Raw genomic sequence first — 21,503 nt, forward strand, 5'->3', positions numbered from 1 at the left:
CTTAAAATGGATGCCACAGCTAGCCCAGAAGGCCACTCTCAAAATGGCGGCCGCTGGAAATGACCCTCTTAAAATGGTTGCCACAGCCAGCACAGGAGGCCACTCTCAAAATGGCGGCCGCTGGGAATGACCCACGCAAGATGGCTACCGCAGCCGTGACACGTGGCCAGTCTCAAAATGGCGCCCAGAGCTGCCTCACCCGGGTCACGTGAAGAGGGGGCACTTTGAATTATTTGCTTTATAGCTTTAAAGGGAGCGGGCTAAGCGCCAAGGGAGCAAAAACCCCGCTGGAAATGACCCTCCTAAAAATGAAGAGTACTCACTGCGACCTCAGATCAAGAGCGACCTCAAATCACCGGCGACCCGGAAGCGGCTGCGGAGATGAGAGCGCTACCAGCTGCGCGGAGGGAGGATCAGCTGGGGCACTCTCCTTTACCGCCTGGAGGTCACCGACGAGGAAGCGCTAGCGGCGCGCACCACGGCAAACGGAAGCTGACGGAGCCCCGGGCCCGCCAAAGGTGTCGGCGGCGGCTGCAGCAGCGGGTTAGGGAAGCCGGCGAAGGAGAGCTCGTCCGTGGCGTGCACTGCGGGAGCCTGCTGGCGATGGCGGGGGCGGCGGCTGCCGCTGCGGAAGAGACGCGCCCCGCACACAGGGAGAAGAAGGAGGCCCAGGCGCCGGTGCTAGTGGGCGTCCGGAGGTGTCTGCGGCGGCGGAGGTGGCTGCAGCGGCGGAGGTAGCCGCAGCGGCGGATCGAGCAATCCAGGAAGCCCGGCGGTCCAGGGGCTCGTGCCGGCGATCACGGCGCTGCAAATGATCCACAGAATAGCGCAACAGGTAGGTGGAAGAGGGAAATGGAGAGGGAGGAGTTTTCGATCCAACGACGAGATCCAACGACGAGGTCCGAAGGTTGAACTTCCAGCTCTGGGATCCGGGGCGAAAGAGGACGCGTTCCCGCCCCGCCCCGGTTTAAATGGACGGAAGCCCCGCCCCAGCTGACCCGATTGGCCAGCCCGTTTATGACGTGGCGGGGCTTCCCCCCTCGCGAGAGGGCTGAAACTCAGCCCCCATCGCGAGAGTTCTGTCGGGCCAAGCCCACAACCCCACCTCCGTGATAGCGGAAGTGGTTTTAGTACAATCACCCAGTGCCTGTGCTTGGTGTTTGCATCACAGCTCAGATATATCTTTGAGTGTACCAGGGATAGGGAAGCAGCAACACGATGGGTATAGCATGATAGCACTGAAATGAATTGGTGCCTGAATATAAGTGATTTTGTTCACATCTGATTGAAAAGCGTCCATGGATTTTTTGTTTATATATTTACATATTATCTGCATGCATGTGTTTATAGATAGACAAGACAGATATGGATATTGAATATATACCCCATGCCTTCAATATAGGTGGCAGCTAATGAAGCAGAAACTGTTGTCTGTTTGCTTGTTTTATTGGGAAGCACTTCTAAACCACTTAATGGTTTGTTTGTTTTAATAAAAACAAAACAACTGCAAGAGATATAGAAAACAAACAATAAAGCAGTATAATAAAATCAGTAAGCCAGAATAAATAAATAAATAAGCAAGCAAGCACATAAAAACAGGAACAGGTAAAAGCAAGACATCAGAAATAATAGGGTCCGATCCATAGCTGCCAAGTTTTCCCTTTTCTCGCGAGGAAGCCTATTAAGCATAAGGGAATTTCCCTTAAAAAAAGGGATAACTTGGCAGCTATGGTCCGATCTCATAGGAAAATTCTGGGTGAAACAAGGACAATGGAATGCATTTGGATTAGTAGATCTGTTGCTGGTGCTGCACCTGCACCACTGCTGTTAACTCCCTGCTTCAGGGCCTTATGACCACAGCTGCTGGCACTTTATAGTGAGTGCCTTGCCATTCTTTTGGCAGGTACAGCTGTACAGGGGCCTCCATAGCAGAAAAGCACATCTCCTTCCCCTGTTGCTGGAGGGAAACCTTGGCATCTAGTAAGGCTACACCTTCCAACCAGGGTCTCTTAAAATGCTCTTTGATCCAGACTGTTTTTTCTTTCTTTCTTTTTGCAAATGCCTCCCATTTTTAGTCAACAGTTTTGCTGATCACCATCTACTTTGCTGTCTTTTGCAGAACTTGGTCTCCCAAAGAGAGGATGTTGTCTGGTCTTTGGGTTCATGTTCAAGGATAAGTACCGGCGAATGACTGAAGGTTAGTGCAATGTCTTTGCCTCTGTTATTTTCACTTGTTCTGCCCATTCTCCTCCCCATGCAGTCAACCACTTCCACCTGTTTTGTTAACTTAGATCACATACGCACAGTAGAGGCAAGTTCTTTACTCAATACTGGGTGTACTCATGCAAATTATAATAATAATTTATTATTTATACCCCGCCCATCTGGCTGGGTTTCTGTTCTGAGTAAACTGCAATAAGGAAGCAGGGCCATCCCAAGGCATTTTGGCACCAGAGGCACACCCCAAAATGGTGCCCCTCCTCTCCACCATGAAGGAAGATCAGGAACAAGCAGGGAAGAAAGCTCAACAAGGGACCCAGGTGGCGCTGTGGTTAAACCACTGAGCCTAGGGCTTGCTGATCAGAAGGTCGGCGGTTCGAATCCCTGTGACGGGGTGAGCTCCCGTTGCTTGGTCCCAGCTCCTGCCAACCTAGCAGTTCGAAAGCACGTCAAAATGCAAGTAGATAAATAGGAACCGCTACAGCGGGAAGGTAAACGGCGTTTCCATGTGCTGCTCTGGTTCTTCAGAAGTGGCTTTGTCATGCTGGTCACATGACCTGGAAGCTGTACGCCGGCTCCCTCGGCCAATAATGCGAGATGAGCGCGCAACCCCAGAGTCGGTCACGACTGGACCTAATGGTCAGGGGTCCCTTTACCTTTACCTTTTACCCCTGTGGATTCTGCTGCCTGAGGCAATCGCCTCACCTTGCCTCATGGGTGGGCAGGTCCTGTAAGAGAGAGTACCCTCCCATAGACTTCCTGTCCCAACACTTCCTGCTTCCTTTCTGGATCCTGATCCAGCAGGGCTTTTCTTATGTTCTTATGAGCCACTGCACTTAGATCAGCAGTGGAAAGCCTTAGGTCTGGGGCCAAATGTCACCCTCTGGACCTCTCTACATGATTCTTAGGATTCTTCCCAAGCCACAGCACTCACCCACCCTGCTTCATACCCTCGTGAGTGTTTTTGCCTGTCTGAAATGTGTCATTGAACCCTGGTAACGCCTCTGGCTTGCTAGATGGAAGATATGTGTGTGTGTAGAAACTAGACTTCTAGTTTCTCCACCTACTTTTGCATTTGGCCTCACATCCTCAGGAGGTTGCCCAGATGGAACTGCTGCTGCTGCTGCTCCACCTCCCCATTGATGCTTCCTTGCTCACCCACCTCTCCCTGTGGTCAAAGAGTTAGTGAGCAACTGTTGGCGGTGTTCCTATTATGTATATCTCAAGCCTTATATTTGGTTGGAAGATTAAAGCCTTTGGGTTATAGCTGCTGGCTGGAACTTGGAAGCTAGGGTGGTAATTTCACTTGGTACCTGAGGGTTCTTCAACTTTATTGCAGAAAATATCTGTCAAAAACCTTTTCTAAATGCAGATGGAGGCTTCAGCTTGCAAAATTGGTGGTTAGCTGTAGCTCTGGAACAGAGAAGCAACATTACATCATGGCTTTAAAGCTGCCTAAGCAAGCATCCCTCTCAGGGATGATGGTTCCATGGGGCCCACGTGAGCTCTTTCCTACAAAATGCAAACGTATATTACTGTTAATTCCCTCCACCAGCCAAGCATCTTATAAGCAACCACTGATTAACTGTTTCAATAGATGTGCGTAATTGTGAACAGAAATCATTAAACCATTAAAAACACTTGCAAGTAAACTCAGTTAGCATCTCAGCAGCCTATAGCTTTGACACTTGCTGTTTTGATGCAACAGATGGAGTCTCTAACACTGCCATATTTAATGCCATTGGTGTCAAAAGTGGAAACAGGCAGAGATGATCTTCAAATTGCTTATCCTTGACCACAGAAGTTGATAGTACGTCTTCCTTTCTGCTGACTATAATTACATTCCAAGTTGCTGGTTCCACAGAAGGGTCAGGAACAAACCAGGGAAAACGGTTGCATTTATGTGATCCCCTCCTTCTGGGTAGTTTATGAAAAGTCCCTTTGTGCTAAGGGCATCCATCTTTCTTTCTCTTCAACAATGATATTATCTTTGATCTGCCAAATCCTGGCTCAAGCTACAACACTCATTGGGTTATTTTGGGCAATCACTGTCTCACAGCCTAGCCCAGCCTTTCTCAACCTTGAGTCCCTACAGCTTGTTGGACTACAACTCCCATCATTCCTAGCCAGCATGACCCACTGGTCAGGGATGATTGGAATTGTAGTTAAAGAACATCTGGGGACCCAAGGTTAAGAAAGGCTGGCCAAATCTAGGAAAGAGGGTTGTTGTTCTGAGGAAGAAAGTAGGGCAGGAGGAAGAAACACATGCATGGTGTTCTGCAAACCTTAATAAATTATGTAGTTATAGTTTATAAAATAAAGCAGTTGTGGCAAGTGTAGGGGACCCTTGGTCCTCCAGATGTTGTTAGACTACAACTGTCATTGCCATTGGCTATGTTGGCAGGGACTAAGAGAAGTTGGAGCCCAACAACATCTGGGCTGGCAAGGTTTCCTGACCCGTGAGCCTGTAGCAGGGGAGAATAGTAGCTTATCAACAGTTCTACAACCCTTACCCAGTAAGAGCTTATGATACTATACTCAACCAACCACATTTCACAATGTAATCACAAGAGGAATAGGTATGAAACCTTGTAATTACATGGTTCAGAATATAAATTTGCTTAACTTAAAAGTTGTAATATTGGAATGCAACGCAAATATAACTGTATTTCCTTGTATTCTTTAGCCGTTCATGAGGCTTCGCATATATGCAGAGAAAGAGAGTTTTGATTTAATTTGCATTTAGCAAATTCTGGAAGGAGAATTCTTTTATTTTACTTTTTGCCTCATCATATAGTGAAAGGGCCAAGAAATTATAGGCTAGGGAGATGGCTAACAAAGAATGAACAAGAAAGCTTTCACAAAAGCCAGTGTCTGCCTGGGTTGGACGTAGTGCTTCATCAGATAAAGATGGAGAACACAAGTTCTCTATACCTTCCTGTCGGAATGTTAAGGAAGGTGGGAGAGGATATACTGTTTTGATATTATCTCTCCTCACCCGCACTAGTGAGTAAACAGCAGAGCACGTTCCCTTTGCAACTTATTGGAAGCAAGCTGATGATTCGTTAGAATCCTTTAATTAAGCAATCCAGTCTGACTTGTTCAGTCTGGGTTATTCCTGATAAGTTTCCACTTTTATTTCCCTCTTAAAATAATAATAACAACAACAATCTTTATTACGGTCCATAGACCCATCAATTCGCTACCAAGCGATACACAGCTGGGACACCCCGCCCTCAAACCACTCAGACATCTTACTCAAATTCGGAATAGGAAACATTAGTTCTTGTGACCACCGATAAAAACTTTGCCACTGCTAGTGTTCTGGCATTTGACTGGTCTTCCAATAGGAACCTGATATAGAAATCCTCTGATTTTCCTGGGAGCAAGGCTAGCAGGGGTGAAATCACTTCAGCCCTAGCTTGCTCAAACTTCCCACAGTGCAGCACAATGTGTTTTATAGAATCTACATCATGGGTGCACGAGTACAGTCTTTCCTGGTAGGGTACTCCTCTCATCCTGCCCTCCAGCACTGCAGAGGGGAAAACATTCAGTCTTGCTTTTGTGAACAGCCTTCGGTAGTTTGGCACTGTCAAGTTTTGAATATAGGCTGCTGGCTTAAAGACATGCCCATATTGTACTCCTACTGCCAATGGACTGCAGATCGCAAGTGATTGATGTCGTAGATCACTGTGTGAATTATCCCAAAGTCTTTGCTTTAAGGTCTTTAGGGCACCTTCATATCCCAGGCAATAGAGTTGGGTGGGTGACAGACCTAAAGCAGTGGCTTTTCTCGCCATGGTTTTCTGCCATTGGCTGATGTATTCCTCATTGTTCAGGTATTTATACAGTCCCTCCCCAAGTTCAAATACTGCAATCTTGAGCCAATGTTTTAGTGCAGCCCACCATGCCTTTGTTGAAATTGGGCATTCACCTGTTTCTAGCAGGAGTATGGAATTTTGAACACAATTGGGCACCTGAAGCAAGGATCGAATAAATTGTGCTTGGAAGCCATCTAGCTTAGGCAGGTCCCCATTCTGCCAGACGTTTGCTGCGTACAGGATTTGGGGGACAGTTTTTGCATTGAATACTTTTAGAGCTGCTAGTACATACTTGCCGCCCTTTGTATGGAAGAATCGAAGTATGGCTACTTTTGTAATCTCCGCCTTTTGAAGGGAGGTTTGCCAGTGGTACTTCCATGATCTTGTATGGTGGAATGTTAGTCCTAAATAGCTGAAATGTTTAATCTGTTCAAGTTCATGGCCATCCAGCGACCAGTTTAACCGGAAAAAGCTTCTTTCAAATACTAGGATTTTTGATTTTTCATAATTTATTGTTAAGCCATTTCCAAGACAATAATCAGAAAATTTCATCAACAGGTGTTTCAAACCCGGTCTGGTGCGTGAAATTATGGCCGCGTCATCAGCATAAAGCAGCAAGGGGGTCCTTCTTATACCTATTTTTGGAAGGTGACCATCTGCATCCATTAGGCACTCTTCTAGATCATTTAGGAATAAGCAAAACAATGTTGGGGCCAGGACACAACCCTGTCGAACCCCCCTACTCATTTCGATTTTATTTGATAGCTGTCCCTGCTGACCGCATCGGACCTGCAGTTTGGTTTCGTTATATAGGGCTTTTATAAGAAAGAGGAGACGTTTGTCCTGTATTATCTGATCTAATTTGGTCCACAAATGGGATCTGGGGACAGAATCGAATACTGACTTCAGATCCATAAATGCCACAAAGAGCTTGCCCTGAAGCGGCCTGGTATATTTTTCGGCTAGGGAAGACAGCATTAGGCAGTGGTCTGTGGTTGAGTGATTCTCTCGATAGGCTGCCTGGGCTTCAGATAGGATGTTATATTCATTAAGAAAAGTTGTCAGTTTATTACTTAGGAAGCAGGCATACAACTTCCCAATTACTGATAGCAGGCTAATTGGCCTGTAATTTGTAGGTTCTTTAGGGTCGCCTTTCTTGAATATTGGGACGACTATAGCCTGCTTCCAGCTTTGTGGTACTTTGCCTGAGCTGTTTACCACTGTGAAAAGGGTCAACACAGACTCAACACAGTCTTCTATAAAACTAAGAATAAAGTTTTACTCACATTCCGTTCACAGCAGCAATCTGAAGGCAGGCTTTAGCTTGCGGTACAGTGAAAAGAAGGCTGGGCTACATCTCAGACTTTCTGTTTGTGGGCTGAATCCTATGTGAAGCTTGAGCCATGCGCTGGCCACTGGCAGAGGAAGAGGAGTGCAAGAGGAGCGCCCCACCCCCGGCAGCGCAATCCCGGTGGGGTGACATTGTGGCTGCCCCCTGCCTGTGCTGGGTTCCCTGCGCCGCAGGCGGTGCGCCACGCGCCCAGGACAGCACGCCACCAGGATGCATGCCAGCCCCCCCCCCACCTGCCCTCCGTCCCCCAGTGCTGGAGCATGAAGCTCTGCCACTGGTGCTGGCCAAGAACCAGGAGAGTGAGATTGAAAGTCCAAGAGTAAAAGAGTAAGAGTCCAAGAGAGAGATGGTTGTGGGGCCAGAGCTTTTATCTGGTCAGCTAGGGTCATGCCCATCTACCTTGTCACACGCAGGGGGAGGAAGCTCCAGAGCAGGTATGACAGGAAGTCCTCCCTAACTGGAGCTACATTGCCCTGTGTGTCCATTGTAGGCAACAGGAAAATATTGTACTTGACTGCTCTAGTAATAATACACCCCACATTTCCTGATACTCTGAAGCTTTCTAAGCTTTCTCTACGGTTACACTGTGCCATTAAAAAGTCTGCTTTGGTGGTGTTCGCTCAGAATTACTGTCTGAATAGCAATTTACGCTGAGGACTCAGATTTAGGATATAGTATAAAGAAACTTGTAAATCAATTTAGAACTTAATGTGTAAAAAAAAATTATTTCATTTTTGTGTCCAAGGTGCTTGTAATTAGCAAGCCATTTTTGAATTAAACCAAAGGCAGTTTCTACTTTGCTTATAGAAGCAGCTGCACTAGTTGTGGGGGGTGGGGGTGGGGATTGCTTTTCCCAGCAATATGATGTTGTGATTTGAGTGTTGGAAAGAATGACAAGGAGGTTCCAACAACAGAAATTATTACTTAAGGGAAGAGGTCTGGTTCTTTCATAATGAACAAGTAATGACTGTGTGTTTGCTGCATGAAAGGAATACCGGTAACTTGGAAAGGACCAATAACAACTGATAAAATACCTTGGATGATTGGGGCTAATCAGTTCCTTGAAACAGAGTTACTTGGGCTTGGAGGGGAGGGGAAAATAAAATAGAACCAGCAAGTTGGAGCAGACAATATGCTAATTAGATTAGACAATGTTAGATTCAAGATAGAAGGCTCTCCAGAGACATAGCAGTGATACACACACACACACACACACACACACACACACACTGGTACCTCGCAAGACAAATGCCTCGTGCAACAAAAAAACTCGCAAGATGAAAGCGTTTTGTGATGTTTTTGGCACTTGGCAAGACGAAGTTTTGGGTGGTCGTTTTCTTTTTGCCGCGGCAAACCGCGCTTCGCAAGACAAAATTATTGCAAGACTTGCGGAACGAATTACTTTCGTCTTGCGAGGCACCACTGCGTGTGTGTGTGTGTGTGTGTGTGTGTGTGTATTTCACATTTGAGAACATAAATATAACAGTGATGTGCAATTTCATATACTCAACATCAATGATCATATATGCTAATTCATCCTTGGTAACAATCTGAGGTATGTGTATTATTAGGCATGCAGAAAACTCATCCAATGATCAGTACACAAAGGGGGGGGGTAGAGAAAGAAGTTTCAGCAGTTATTGACAGTTTTTTCAGTAGCCACATTCACACCACACATTAAAAACACTATGATATCACCTTAAACAGTCATGGGCTGGATCTACACTGATCTGGAAAACGCTGTAAAAAAAGAAAAGAAAAAAGGGGGGAGCTCCCACTGCAATTTCCCATTGGTGACAGATTACTGCTCTACATCGCCCTCTGGTGTCGCATTTTCTATAATGCATTTTGGTTTCCTCCAAAGAAGTCTATAGTTTGTTTGACTTGGTTAGGAGGCCTCTATTCCCCTCCCAGAGGTTCAATTCTCAATTCCCTCTGAGGCCTTCTTCCCATAGGGGCTAGTGGCTCATTGCACCATGGCGCCAGCCTCTCAGGGGCACTGCAGCATTGGCAGGGCGCAACGAGCCACTAAGCCCTATGGCTCCTCCACCGCCTCCTCCTCTCCCTCGGCCGTGGGAATCCCATGTCCGCCGAGCCGCTGTTGCCTGAGGGAGCAGCGCGAGGGGCAGTGGCGGGAGCAGCTCCCGAGGGGCCTCCTCCATGTCACCAGTGCCCACTGTCCCACCATCATCACAGGTTGTGGCGCGGCAACCGCCTCCTGCTCCTCCGGCCGCTGGGCAGCAGGCTGTAGTTTCAGGCAGCCCAAATGGCGCCCTCCGCCCCAGGCTAATTTTTGGGAAAGGGAGGGGGCGCCGGAGAGACCTTTGCACCATGACTCTGGATGTGCTTAAGATGGCCCTGTTCTCTGTGAAGAGGGATTGGCCATTAAACCACTCTGAATATGTAGCATGGATATGGTCTCTGTCTGGCCCACTTCAGACAAAGCAGTAGGATTTTGGAACAGCAAGCTCAAGGAGAACATGTTGAGGCTGTTGTTGTTTAGTCGTTTAGTCGTGTCCGACTCTTCGTGACCCCATGGACCACAGCACGCCAGGCACTCCTGTCTTCCACTGCCTCCCGCAGTTTGGTCAAACTCATGTTCGTAGCTTCGAGAACACTGTCCAACCATCTTGTCCTCTGTCGTCCCCCTCCTTGTGCCCTCCATCTTTCCCAACATCAGGGTCTTTTCCAGAGAGTCTTCTCTTCTCATCAGGTGACCAAAGTATTGGAGCCTCAGCTTCAGGATCTGTCCTTCCAGTGAGCACTCAGGACTGATTTCCTTCAGAATGGATAGGTTTGATCTTCTTGCAGTCCATGGGACTCTCAAGAGTCTCCTCCAGCACCATAATTCAAAAGCATCAATTCTTTGGCGATCAGCCTTCTTTATGGTCCAGCTCTCACTACCATACATCACTACTGGGGAAACCATAGCTTTAACTATACAGACCTTTGTCAGGAAGGTGATGTCTCTGCTTTTTAAGATGCTGTCTAGGTTTGCCATTACTTTTCTCCCAAGAAGCAGGCGTCTTTTAATTTCGTGACTGCTGTAACCATCTGCAGTGATCATGGAACCCAAGAAAGCAAAATCTCTCACTGCCTCCATTTCTTCCCCTTCTATTTGCCAGGAGGTGACGGGACCAGTGGCCCATGATCTTGGGTTTTTTTTTATGTTGAGCTTCAGACCATATTTTGTGCTCTCCTCTTTCACCCTCATTAAAAGGTTCTTTAATTCCTCCTCACTTTCTGCCATCAAGGTTGTGTCATCAGCATATCTGAGGTTGTTGATATTTCTTCCGGCAGTCTTCATTCCAGTTTGGGATTCATCTAGTCCAGCCTTTCGCACGATGAATTCTGCATATAAGTTAAATAAGCAGGGAGACAATATACAGCCTTGTCGTACTCCTTTCCCAATTTTGAACCAATCCGTTATTCCATATCCAGTTCTAACTGTAGCTTCTTGTCCCACATAGAGATTTCTCAGGAGACAGATGAGGTGATCAGGCACTCTCATTTGAGGCACTCCCTGTTGAGGCTAGTGCCTATTTAATTGAAAATTTATTTTCCTGCAGCAAAGCTTGGAAGTGAAGCTTTAATCATGGATACCTCCTGAGACCACATGCGGACTGCACCAACCCTTCCAAACAGTTCTGGGGCATTTCCCAGGATTTTATTTTTTAAAATGCTGACCTACCCATATTAAACATATCCTATGCCTTCTTCTATCGTTATAGGTTGCATTTCTTCAGAAGAATGGCAGCCATTTTGTTTGTGAGGCCATCGTGAGTCATGCCAAATGTGTTCTCCCTGAGGAGATTTTCCATTAGCTCTGTGTGTTTTCCCCAAATGTTATTCAGGCTTCATGTAAAGCCTTTGTCAACATTCAAAACACCTGCTTGTAAAGGAATAGCACAATAAGGAGCTGGTGAACTTTAAATTCCTGTGCCTATTCTGAAGACTTTGCTCTTTCTTTACAAAGACCCACAAATTCATGACATTGCCTTTAAAATGTAATACTGAAGGTCTATCATTAGTTAGTTTCAGTCTCCATTTCAAATTTGCTGACAAAGTCTCCCCAAAAAATCAGCTTCTTAGTGATTTCTATAATCATAAGTGATTTGTTGCCATACGCCCAGAATTTCCTGGACATAGCCTGTATTTGGCTCTTGTAAACAGCATTTGGATGGAAATCGCTGAAATGATCGGTAGAATATGGACGTATGGCAGCCCATGTCAGGCATGTACATTTTGGCAAATTTCAAACAAAAAGAAAAGCTCAAAAACTCAACAACTTTTGTGTCCGGGTGTTCACTTATTGAAATATAGTAACCTTAATAGTAATTCTAATATGCTAGTATTCTGTCCAAGCTCTTCCTGAGTTCCAAGGTGTGAGAAGATCCCAGGGGTTCCAGGTGCTCAGCCAGGGTTTGTGTTTCCTTTAGAAAATTAGGCACCGCAGAAGCTAGAGTGTCTTTATGATGAATGGTTTATTTACACATCAACCTGAGCCTGCTTAGGAAAGGGCTCACAGCAGCAGCACCCCAAAAATACACCTGCTTATTCTATAGCAGCAGCAACAATAAGCCCAAGCATCATCCTTTCTCTGCAGCCTAACTTGTGCTGCAGGGCACAATCCAGTTTAATGGTTGCTTTCTCTGCTTCCTGGTTACATCACTCCCAACCCTACCACCATAGATCCTTTGAACTCCCTCATTGCTGATCCCTTTGGGCAGTCACCTCACAAAGAAGTCTGTCCGCCCTCATTAACACTTGTTGATTTGGCTAAGATTACAATATATAATAATAATAATAATAATAATAATAATAATAATAAATTTATTATGTATACCCTATCCATCTGGCTTGGTTTCCCCAGTCACTCTGGGTGGCTTCCAACAAAATATTAAAATAGTGCATCAAACATTAAAAGCTTCCCTAAAGAGGGCTGCCTTTAGGACTTTAAAGGTCAGCACCAACACTTTGAATTGTGCCCGGAAAAGTACTGGAAGCCAATGTAGGTCTTTCAAGACAGGTGTTATGTGGTCTTGGCGGCCGCTCCCAGTCACCAGTCTAGCTGCCGCATTCTGGATTAGTTGTAGTTTCCAGATCACCTTCAAAGGTAGCCCAACATAGAGTGCATTGCAGTAGTCCAAGCGAGAGATAACTAGAGCATGCACCACTCTGGCGAGACAGTCTGCGGGCAGGTAGGGTCTCAGCCTGCATACCAGATGGAGCTGATAGACAGCTGCCCTGGACACAGAATTGACCTGTGCCTCCATGGACAGCTGTGAGTCCAAAATGACTCCCAGGCTGCACACCTGGTCCTTCAGGGGCACAGTTACCCCGTTCAGGACCAGGGAGTCCTCCACACCTGCCCAGCTCCTCTCCCCCCAAAACAGTACTTCTGTCTTGTCAGGATTCAGCCTCAATCTGTTAGCCACCATCCATCCTCTAACCACCTCCAGGCACTCACACAGAACTTTCACTGCCTTCACTGGTTCTGATTTGAAAGAGAAGTAGAGCTTGGTATCATCCTCATACTGATGAACACCCAGCCCCAACCCCTTGATGATCTCTCCCAGCAGCTGCATGTAGATGTTAAAAGCATGGGGGAGAGGACAGAACCCTTAGGCACCCCACAAGTGAGAGCCCAGGGGTCTGAACACTCATCCCCCCCCACCACTTTCTGAACACGGCCCAGTAGGAAGGAGCAGAACCACTGTATAACAGTGCCCCCAGCTCCCAGCCCCTCTAGATGGTCCAGAAGGATGTTATTGTCAATGGTATCAAAAGCTGCTGAGAGGTCCAGTAGAACTAGGAAACAGCTCTCACCTTTGTCCCTAGCCCGCCGGAGATCATCAACCAGTGCGACCAAGGCAGTTTCAGTCCCATGATGAGGCCTGAATCCCGACTGGAAGGGATCCAAATGGTCCGCTTCTTCCAGGCGTGCCTGGAGTTGTTCAGCAACCACCCGCTCAATTACCTTGCCCAAGAATGGAAGATCTGAGACTGGGCGATGGTTTTTAAAGAAGCTGTTTGATAACCGCCTCTTTCAGCAGGTCTGGGAAGGCTCCCTCACAGAGAGAAGCATTCACCACCCCATGAAGCCCATTGCCCAGCCCTTCCCGGCTAGCTTTTACAAGCCAGGATGGGCAAGGATCAAGGAGACAGGTGGTTGGTTTCACTCGTCCAAACAGCCTGTCCACATCCTCAGAGGTAACAGATTGGAATTGATCCCACGCAACTTGACTAGACAGGACTAGCAGTCTCCTGGCCCGGCCCTGCTCCCATAGTGGAGTCTACCTCTTCCCGAATCTGAGCGACTTTATCTGTAAAAAACTAGAGGCGGTGAAGAACACAACCCAGGTAGTGTGCTCCACAGAGGCTAATTCCAGGGGATTAACAGTGGCAACCCCACAGCTTAAATACACATGAGTCTGGCTATTACCAATCCTAACGTACCAGTTCCGATTAAATCCTAACATTTATTAAACCCAAGCATTTAGCACCCACAGATCTTTAACAATATATTGAGTGGTATAATATTTGTGAGACTTCATACCCCTTTCATAGCATTTATATTGCTCTTTTCGTTTCAAAAATGTTGTGGTTGTTCCCATATGATTAACGGGGGATTGCTGGGTAATGTGGAAGTATCATTCCAGTAAAGGAGTTGCTTTTCTGATTTTCCTTGCAGCCCAATTAAAGATTGACATTATTTCTTTGTGTCTGGATCACAAGGTAGCTCAGGGGTACTAGATACAAGGAGGAAATTAAACTGGTGACAGTTGTAGTCTGAACAGAAGTGCGATGGAGCTGTTGGGTAATGATAGCCTTGATGTAAAGAAGCGTTATACTTAATCCTCCACCATCTGTCTTCATTCTACTAATAACCCGCTCAATCAGACATTGCAGACTGTTTGTTAACATTCAGAAACAAATACATAATCACTAGGAACGTGCCATTTCTCCAGCTGGAGAAAGATCCTGATAAAGTCAGAACTTCTCCATGGGCAAATATGACTTTACCTGAGGAAAAAGTCTAAGGCTACATTTAGTGGCCTACCATGCCAAACCATGACCCATAAGTATGGTGGCTCACAAAGGGTTGAATCAACCTCTTATGTTTGCTACCTAGTGATAAAAACAGGGATTTTAAAGGCTTGGCAGATGTGTTAAAGCGGGTGAGTCATAAGAAGTCATACTGGCCTGGGATAGGCATTAAACCAACTGTATGAAGCAGTTCATGTTAACTTCAAGCTTGCAAATTTCCCCTGTTGTTGTTGTTGTTGTTTAGTCGTTTAGTCATGTCCGACTCTTCGTGACCCCATGGACCACAGCACGCCAGGCACTCCTGTCTTGCACTGCCTCCCGCAGTTTGGTCAAACTCATGTTCGTAGCCTCGAGAACACTGTCCAACCATCTTGTCCTCTGACGTCCCCTTCTCCTAGTGCCCTCAATCTTTCCCAACATCAGGGTCTTTTCCAGGGAGTCTTCTCTTCTCATGAGGTGGCCAAAGTATTGGAGCCTCAGCTTCACGATCTGTCCTTTCAGGGAGCACTCAGGGCTGATTTCCTTAAGAATGGATAGGTTTGATCTTCTTGCAGTCCATGGGACTCTCAAGAGTCTCCTCCAGCACCACAATTCAAAAGCATCAATTCTTCGGCGATCAGCCTTCTTTATGGTCCAGCTCTCACTTCCATACATCACTACTGGGAAAACCATAGCTTTAACTATACGGACCTTTGTCGGCAAGGTGATGTCTCTGCTTTTTAAGATGCTGTCTAGGTTTGTCATTGCTTTTCTCCTGAGAAGCAGGCGTCTTTTAATTTCGTGACTGCTGTCACCATCTGCAGTGATCAAGGAGCCCAAGAAGGTGAAATCTCTCACTGCCTCCATTTCTTCCCCTTCTATTTGCCAGGAGGTGATGGGACCAGTGGCCATGATCTTGGTTTTTTTTCATGTTGAGCTTCAGACCATATTTTGCGCTCTCCTCTTTCACCCTCATTAAAAGGTTCTTTAATTCCTCCTCGCTTTCTGCCATCAAGGTTGTGTCATCTGCATATCTGAGGTTGTTGATATTTCTTCCGGCAATCTTAATTCCGGCTAGGGATTCATCTAGTCCAGCCTTTCGCATGATGAATTCTGCATATAAGTTAAATAAGCAGGGAGACAATATACAACCTTGTCGTACTCCTTTCCCAATTTTGAACCACTCAGTTGTTCCATATCCAGTTCTAACTGTAGCTTCTTGTCCCACATAGAGATTTCTCAGGAGACAGATGAGGTGATCAGGCACTCCCATTTCTTTAAGAACTTGCCATAGTTTGCTGTGGTCAACACAGTCAAAGGCTTTTGCATAGTCAATGAAGCAGAAGTAGACGTTTTTCTGGAACTCTCTAGCTTTCTCCATAATCCAGCGCATGTTTGCTATTTGGTCTCTGGTTCCTCTGCCCTTTCGAAATCCAGCTTGCACTTCTGGGAGTTCTCGGTCCACATACTGCTTAAGCCTGCCTTGTAGAATTTTAAGCATAACCTTGCTAGCGTGTGAAATGAGCGCAATTGTGCGGTAGTTGGAGCATTCTTTGGCACTGCCCTTCTTTGGAATTGGGATGTAGACTGATCTTCTCCAATCCTCTGGCCATTGCTGAGTTTTCCAAACTTGCTGGCATATTGGGTGTAGCACCTTAACAGCATCATCTTTTAAAATTTTAAATAGTTCAGCTGGAATATCATCACTTCCACTGGCCTTGTTATTAGCAGTGCTTTCTAAGGCCCCTTTGACTTCACTCTCCAAGATGTCTGGCTCAAGGTCAGCAACCACACTACCTGGGGTGTACGAGACCTCCATATCTTTCTGGTATAATTCCTCTGTGTATTCTTGCCACCTCTTCTTGATGTCTTCTGCTTCTGTTAGGTCCTTACCACTTTTGTCCTTGATTATGGTAATCTTTGTACGAAATGTTCCTTTCATGTCTCCAATTTTCTTGAACAGATCTCTGGTTTTCCCCATTCTATTGTTTTCCTCTATTTCTTTGCATTGCTCATTTAAGAAGACCCTTTGCTGACTGTATAGAGCTCCATCTTTGGCTGCAGAGAATATAATCAATCTGATTTCGATGCTGCCCATTTGGTGATATCCATGTGTAGAGTCGTCTCTTGTGTTGTTGGAAGAGAGTGTTTGTGATGACCAGCTTGTTCTCTTGACAGAACTCTATTAGCCTTTGCCCTGCTTCATTTTGAACTCCCAGGCCAAACTTGCCAGTTGTTCCTTTTATCTCTTGATTCCCTACTTTAGCATTCCAATCCCCTGTAATGAGAAGAACATCCTTCTTTGGTGTCATTTCTAGAAGGTGTTGTAGGTCTTCATAGAATTGGTCAATTTCACTTTCTTCAGCTCCGGTAGTTGGTGCATAAACTTGGATTACTGTGATGTTAAAAGGTCTGCCTTGGATTCGTATCGAGATCATTCTGTCATTTTTGAGATTGCATCCCATTACAGCTTTTGCCACTCTTTTGTTGACTATGAGGGCCACTCCATTTCTACTACGGGATTCTTGCCCACAGTAGTAGATATGATAGTCAACTGAACTGAATTCGCCAAATTTCCCCTAATATACCTATTTCAGTATGCAACTTTGCCTACTATGCGTGTTTTTGCAAAGCAGTTAATACTGCACATTTTGTATGTTATAATTGTATTTCTATACCACCCTTCATCTGAAGATCACAGGGCAGTTTGTGTGTTTTTGCAAAGCAGTTAATATTGCACATTTTGCATGCCATTATTATTATTATTATTATTATTATTATTATTATTATTATTAATTTCTATACCACCATCTGAAGATCACAGGGCGGTTTGCGTTTGCACTAATACATGCATTTATACGCATGTTTTACTCTATTTTGTACACATTTCTTGGCTGGAAGTCTGCATGGTAAACTTTGGATAATGTTCAGTTTGCATAATGTGCAAATTAGGTAGGTTTGCCTTTAAATGCAAATAGAGTCGAATTTATCCCCAATCTCCAATAAGGATTGGAAACACTGCCATAGGGAGGGCAACATCACACGTCCCTATAGGGAGGGCAACATCACACGTCCCCATCACACGAAATCATCAAGTAATGAGAGGGCATTGCTGTTTCATATTGGCTTAGGATGCCACTTTACCTGTCAACTGTAAGTCCAGCCATTAAGCAGCTGCCTGTCAGTCCAACCATACCATTCTCCCACAGCCCTAGGACTCTGGCATGTTCTTTACTTCTGTGCAAGCACTGCAGTCAGATGAGGTCTCAGTTCCTAGTTTACTCATGCTCTCCTGCATCTGAATTCTTGCCAGATCTGTAGCGACTGGTTAGCAATCGGCAGTGCAGCAATTATAGCGGTTTTTTGGCAGTGACTCATAAAATGACTAACAAGCACTATTAAGCACAAGGAGGTGTCAGCCTACTCCTCTGCCACCTGTTCAGCAAGCCGGTGGCTGATAGTTGGTACTCAGGTCTTCTTTCCCATATGCAAAAGACCTAGAGCACAGGCGAGCCACTATTCCCTTCTTAATTATTATTCGTTTCTCATTCGCCTACTTTGCTAATATATTCTACAGGTGTGCATTTATGCTTTAAAAACATTAGAAATAGACCGTGTGAGTCAGAGGGAAGATTTATTCATGTAGTTCCATGTAGATGATATGTGGGTGTAGGATGTATAACTGGTTGTCATTATCTTTTGCGCATTTTTTTGCATTGTCTGAGTGCATGCGTTATACACATGGAACATGCACAGGAGCAAGCCTCAACACACATACCTTTCCATCTCTATAACCTTTAATCTGAACAGGAATGTACACAGGTAATGCCTACCAAACCGACCCCACTTGCTTAATCTGTCCACTATAAAAAGTGAGCGGATTATTTTAGACATGAGAGACATGAGTAAGGAGTAAGTCAAAGGAACATGAGACTGAGGCTTGCTCCTCAGTGTGGCTAAGGATGGGTGGATCAGTTTCACAGGCGCTCATTCATAAATCCATGCTGTCACATTCCCAAGTTAATCTCTGATTATGGTGATGATTGTGATAATTTCAAAGAAAACGAACACATTTTATTTTCAAATATATATATATAAATGCATATTTTGTTTTTGTTTTTTTAAAGACATACTCGGTGCCTTTTTCTGGAGGTACTTGAGGGTATGCAATACTGGCACCTTTTTCTGTACATCCTGTACAGTATGCACTGAACATACTTCAATACTATTTTATCTCAATGTACACATTTCTAGACGCATAGAACTGTAGAGTTGGAAGGGACCGTCAGGGTCATCCTGTCCAACTCGCTGCAATGCAGAAATCTTTTGTCCAACGTGGGGCTTGAACCCATGCTTCTGAGATTAAAAATAATTGCATTCTCTATCAACTGAGCTACCCATGTCATTCATACTTGCACATCCTGCTTCTACTATGGAAGGGCTCAGTTTTAGCTTGTCTCTTGATGCAGCAACTTCAGAGCTCTGTTGTCCACCAAGCCCTGTGTTCTGCCTTCCTTATGTCCAACCTGAATCTCAACTTGTCTTATACCCTGGTTGCCTTGCTGTGCTGTAGAGTGGGACAATGTGCAAAAACAAACACATCCACAATGACTTCCCTAAGCAACACAGACATGGGACAGTGTTAGTTATTCACCACACAGTTTCTATAATGTCTACACAAAAATGAATGCACAGCTCATTGTAAACATCAAAATATCAAGCTGGTTAGATTGTGCACATGTAGAATTTATCATTCCTATATATAAAGTTCATCTAAACCAAGAGTACAGCAAATGGTAAAGCACATCCTACAGTTTCTATTTGTGTTTCTGTTTTTTTATAAGGATAACTTCCAGGATGAAGCATGCCTATGGTTTTGACAGCCAGTTTCCTGAATCATAGCACAGTTGCAAGGACTTTATTCTTACTAACATATAATACTACCCCTTCCTGTTTAATCTATTCCTTTTGAACAAGTTATACCCCTCAATTTCTACATTCTTGTCTCATCTCACTGGGTTTCAGTAATGCCTATTAGAGGTCATGTTTGTCACCCTGCATTAAGAGTGCAAATTTGTCTTGCTTGTTTCCGATACACACTGAAAAAATTACTCATTCCCTCCAGCTCCTTCCTTCTTGTAATAATATAAATAAATTAATAAATTAATAATAATAATTCTGTTATTTGTACCCCACCCATCTGACTGGATTGCCCCAGCCACTCTGGGAGGCTTCCAACGTATATAAAAACAATAAAACATTACACATTCAAAAGCTTCCCTATTCAGGACTGCCTTCATATGTCTTCTAAAGGTTATGCAGTTACTCATCTCCTTGACATCTGATGGGAGGGCTTTCCACAGGGAGGGGGCCACTACCGAGAAGGCCCTCTGCCTGGTTCCCCTGTAGCTTCACTTCTCACAGTGAGGGAACTGCCAGAAGGCTCTTGGTGCTGGATCTCAGTGTCTGTTTCTTGCTTCAGGTATACAGGTTTCTGTACCACCACCTTTGTTTCCTGTGAATCAATGAAGCTGTTATCCCCAGCACCAGGTGTTCCCCTGCCATCTGTATTGTGTCCTCTGCCACTCGCTCTATGCGGGGCTGCCCTTGAAACTGTCCCAGAAACTCCAGCAGTGAGGATCCTCACGGGGTCCTTGCCATATTCACCCAGTGCTCTACCGGCTGCACTCTCCTGGTATGTCCCGCAGAGGACCCTAAGGTCCATCCTATATAATAATATGCAAGTGTCCCTGCGTCCAGTCCCTGTGTCCCGTGTGTCCCTGGGGTACTGCGCATGTACCCCAGAGACACAGGGATTGGACGGAGAGACAGAACGCGCACACACGCGCGCTCTCCACCCCCCCGCCTACCGTTTAATCCGCTTAGTCTGGGTGCTCCGCTGAGCCCAGCTGGGCAGCGGGCGCCCAAGAAAAGGCCGCAATTCGGCCTCTTTTTGTGGCGGCGGTGGCACGTGGGGGGGCGGCTAGCCCCTCCCACAGCCGCCGCTTTGTTGGGGCGCTCCGCTGAGCCCAGTTGGGCAGCGGGCGCCCAGAAGAAGGCCGCAATTCGGCCTCTTTCTGTGGCGTCGGCGGCACGTGGGGGGGGGCCGGCTAGCCCCTCCCACAGCCGCCGCTTCGTTGGGGCGCTCCGCTGAGCCCAGCTGGGCAGTGGGCGCCCAGAAGTAGGCCGCAATTCGGCCTCTTTCTGTGGCGGCGGCGCGTGGGGGGGCGGCTAGCCCCTCCCACAGCCGCCGCTTCGGCGGGGCTGCACACCCGTTCCTCTTTGCTTCGCACACTAAAAAACAATAAAATCTGTTCTAGCGCCCGTTTATTTTAACGGGCTGAATTTCACTAGTGAATAATAATAGCTTAAGGGTCCCAGGCCCTAAAGAAGCCAGATTCTCCTCCACCAGGGCCAGGGCTTTTTCAGTGATGGCTCTGACCTGGTGGAATGCTCTGTCCCACGAGACTAGGGCCCTGCAGGACTTGATCCTCTTCCGCAGGGCCTGTAAGACAGAGCTATTCCGCCTGGCCTTCAATTTGAATTAGCCTGATCATTCCCTTTTCCCTTTTCTTTTTCTATGAAGAAACCCTTTTGGGACCCCACATTTAAACTCTTCCCTGGTCTCCTTGCTGGCCCTAGCAGGGCCAAACTTGGCCAGTTAGCCCTGGCGATTACTTGACATTTACTAAACTGGTTTCCCCCCCCAAAAAATGACCCTGAATTTTTTGAATTTTATTGACATGGATGCTATACTTATGTTGTATTTTATGCTGTTTTTAAGCTGTTTTTTAAAGTCACTTTTAATTAATGTTTCGTATTTGCTGTTAGGGCTGCCCTGAGCCCGGTTTTCAAATTGGGAAGGGCAGGTTATAAATAATCTTCCACCATTCAGCTTCATTGAATGTCCCCCACTAGTGTTATGAGACACAGATGAAAATCTTTTCTCTCTCCACTTTCTCCTGTACTCTTACATGCCTCTACCATGTCCTATCAATGAATAACAGGCTAGTTAATATTTTCTTAACCTCACAGAATAGATCAGATTTTTTAAAAATATGTTTCTCCTTGAACCCCACCCT

At 45.8% G+C, this 21,503-nt stretch overlaps 1 protein-coding gene across 1 annotated transcript in view; it reads left to right on the forward strand.

The window, feature by feature from the left end:
• The first annotated feature begins 381 nt into the window (after positions 1–381).
• The window catches only part of KIRREL3 (kirre like nephrin family adhesion molecule 3), a 314,241-nt gene continuing 293,119 nt past the window's right edge, over positions 382–21,503 (forward strand). The window contains exons 1-3 of the mRNA XM_060268593.1: positions 382–734; positions 1,904–1,980; positions 2,120–2,197. Coding sequence (XP_060124576.1) covers positions 382–734; positions 1,904–1,980; positions 2,120–2,197 — 508 coding nt within the window. The remainder of the gene's footprint in view (positions 735–1,903; positions 1,981–2,119; positions 2,198–21,503) is intronic.

This window comes from Zootoca vivipara, chromosome 15, assembly GCF_963506605.1.
Source record: "Zootoca vivipara chromosome 15, rZooViv1.1, whole genome shotgun sequence".
Taxonomy (NCBI): Eukaryota; Metazoa; Chordata; class Lepidosauria; order Squamata; family Lacertidae; genus Zootoca; species Zootoca vivipara.